General features: G+C 39.0%; 1 protein-coding gene across 1 annotated transcript in view; it reads right to left on the bottom strand.

Moving 5' to 3' along the window:
- LOC122069384 (sulfate transporter 4.1, chloroplastic-like) overlaps positions 1-1252 on the bottom strand; it is a 25173-nt gene extending 23921 nt beyond the window's left edge. The window contains exons 1-2 of the mRNA XM_042633385.1: positions 542-1252; positions 107-155 (exon numbers count right to left, since the gene is read on the bottom strand). Coding sequence (XP_042489319.1) covers positions 107-155; positions 542-865 — 373 coding nt within the window. The 5' untranslated portion in view covers positions 866-1252. The remainder of the gene's footprint in view (positions 1-106; positions 156-541) is intronic.
- Between the last annotated feature and the right edge of the window lie 677 nt (positions 1253-1929).

Below are 1929 nucleotides of genomic sequence, written 5' to 3'. Positions count from 1 at the left end.
AGTACCAAAGTACCACTATGGGATGAGGGCAACAGGCCACAGGCCCACTACCTTGAGAATAAGATACATAAACAAAATGGTGGTGAATATTTATTTATGAACTTACAAAGTCCGTAAATTGGATGTAGCCCAGCTAATTTTGCATAAGACATAGCCTGAACATCGAGGAACAAAAGGTCAAACTAAAATAGTAGTTGAATAGCAGACCAATTAAAAGAGTGAATTAAGCATAAACTAGGTCGTATAAGCATTAGCGAGAAAATTTCATTTTCAGGGAAGAAGAAGAAGAAGGCAAAGAAACAATTATATCGTAATAGAAAAGTTCCAAAGTAAGATCAAACATACAAAAAGAGAAAACGGAAAACAAAAACAATTTGCATAGAAAGAAATTCATCTAATCTGCAAGAATTCATAGAGAGGAGTAATTCAGTCTATCAAAGCAAACGAATTCCTCACTCTTCGTACAGGAAGAAAACCTGAACTGGTTTAATTTTTTGTTTTTAAATAAAATGTCGGGAAATTTAGAGAGAGAAAGAGAGACCTGGGGGACGAGCATGACACCGACGGTGCATCCGGCCATGAGATCGTTCTGTAGATACTCCCTCCATTTGTAAGTGCGAATCCATTTAGAACAAGGGAAGAAAAGCTCAACCCAGTTGAGCGGCGACATGGAACTTAACTTGGAGCACCATCTAGAGATCAAAGGGAGGAAAGGCGAAGGAGACGAAGAGGGCACGGTGGGGTGTTGCAAAGGAATGACCTTCACCTGTCGACTACTCGACATGGGAGGAAGTGCTGAAAGATTACTACTACTCTCAGCAGCCACAAGGTCTCGAGAACTGGCTGAGGCATACGTTATCTCCATGACCCTTCCCCACCCACCTTTTCTCCTGACTCACCTGGTGAGGTGTTTGTCTTAGAATTCGACGACTCGGCCCCCACCCACGAACCACCTCACTGAATCACTTTTTTCGCCTTTCTTTCCTTTCTCTGAATCATGGGCGCCCGCCAACCGCCAACCTCCAACAGCCAACCGCCTGCCGCCAACCCTTTTATCTAGAGAGAGAGAGAGAATTGCTCAGTCAGTAGCTTGCTTGCTTGCTGTCCGTGTTAGAGACGGAGCAGAAGAAAACAACGTTAAAAATTGAAGGCGATTTTGGTTAGATACATTCGGTGAGGAGATGTCAAAACCTTTTGACTTTGGATCAAACACACCTAATCTTTTACATTTCTTCTTCACTTTTCAAATGATTCCCTGGGAAATGAAGAACTAAAAGGAAAAATAATTTATACAGATTTTGATAATTAATGGATGAAATTACCCAATTAAGATCATGGAAAGTACCAAATTCTTGCCTGGGTTGATCTGCCTGTCAACCAGGCATTCAGGAATGGAAAGCAACTCCTAAAAGGGAATGGAAAAGAACAAAAGGAAAAGTTGTTCCGTTTTGTAACTCCGAAGATTTTGAGGGGTCGAAGTTAAAACAGACGAGTCGGTTTACGTAACTGATTGAAATAACATGTACAAGGAAGTGATTGGAGATAGGTTCATTGCGTCACATCCTGGAACTCAATTCCAACAAGGAAACTAAGAAACCATTTTATTAAAATGGGAAAAAGAAAAAAAGGTTCCAGCATCAAGTATGCTCATGATTACAAGAATGCAGACGTAATCGTTGAATTTATAAAAGGGGGATTTGCTCACTTCCTGTAATTGTCCAATATTTATTAAAACTTTCTAACCTTTTTTTTTTTTTTTAATACTCTTCTACTTTTTTATTTTTCACCTACTCTTTTGAAATATCCATATTACCCTTCTTTTTCACTTTCACATATAATGTAAGAAGTTTTGTCTTATCCAAGCTCACGGATATAGCAAATTCAAAAAAGAATAATTTTGTATCTGATATCTACCTATATAGGTATCAT

The sequence above is a fragment of the Macadamia integrifolia genome, unplaced genomic scaffold (assembly GCF_013358625.1).
Source record: "Macadamia integrifolia cultivar HAES 741 unplaced genomic scaffold, SCU_Mint_v3 scaffold595, whole genome shotgun sequence".
NCBI lineage: Eukaryota > Viridiplantae > Streptophyta > Magnoliopsida > Proteales > Proteaceae > Macadamia > Macadamia integrifolia.
Note: the sequence above shows the minus strand (reverse complement) of the source record. Positions and strands in the feature narration are given on the sequence as shown.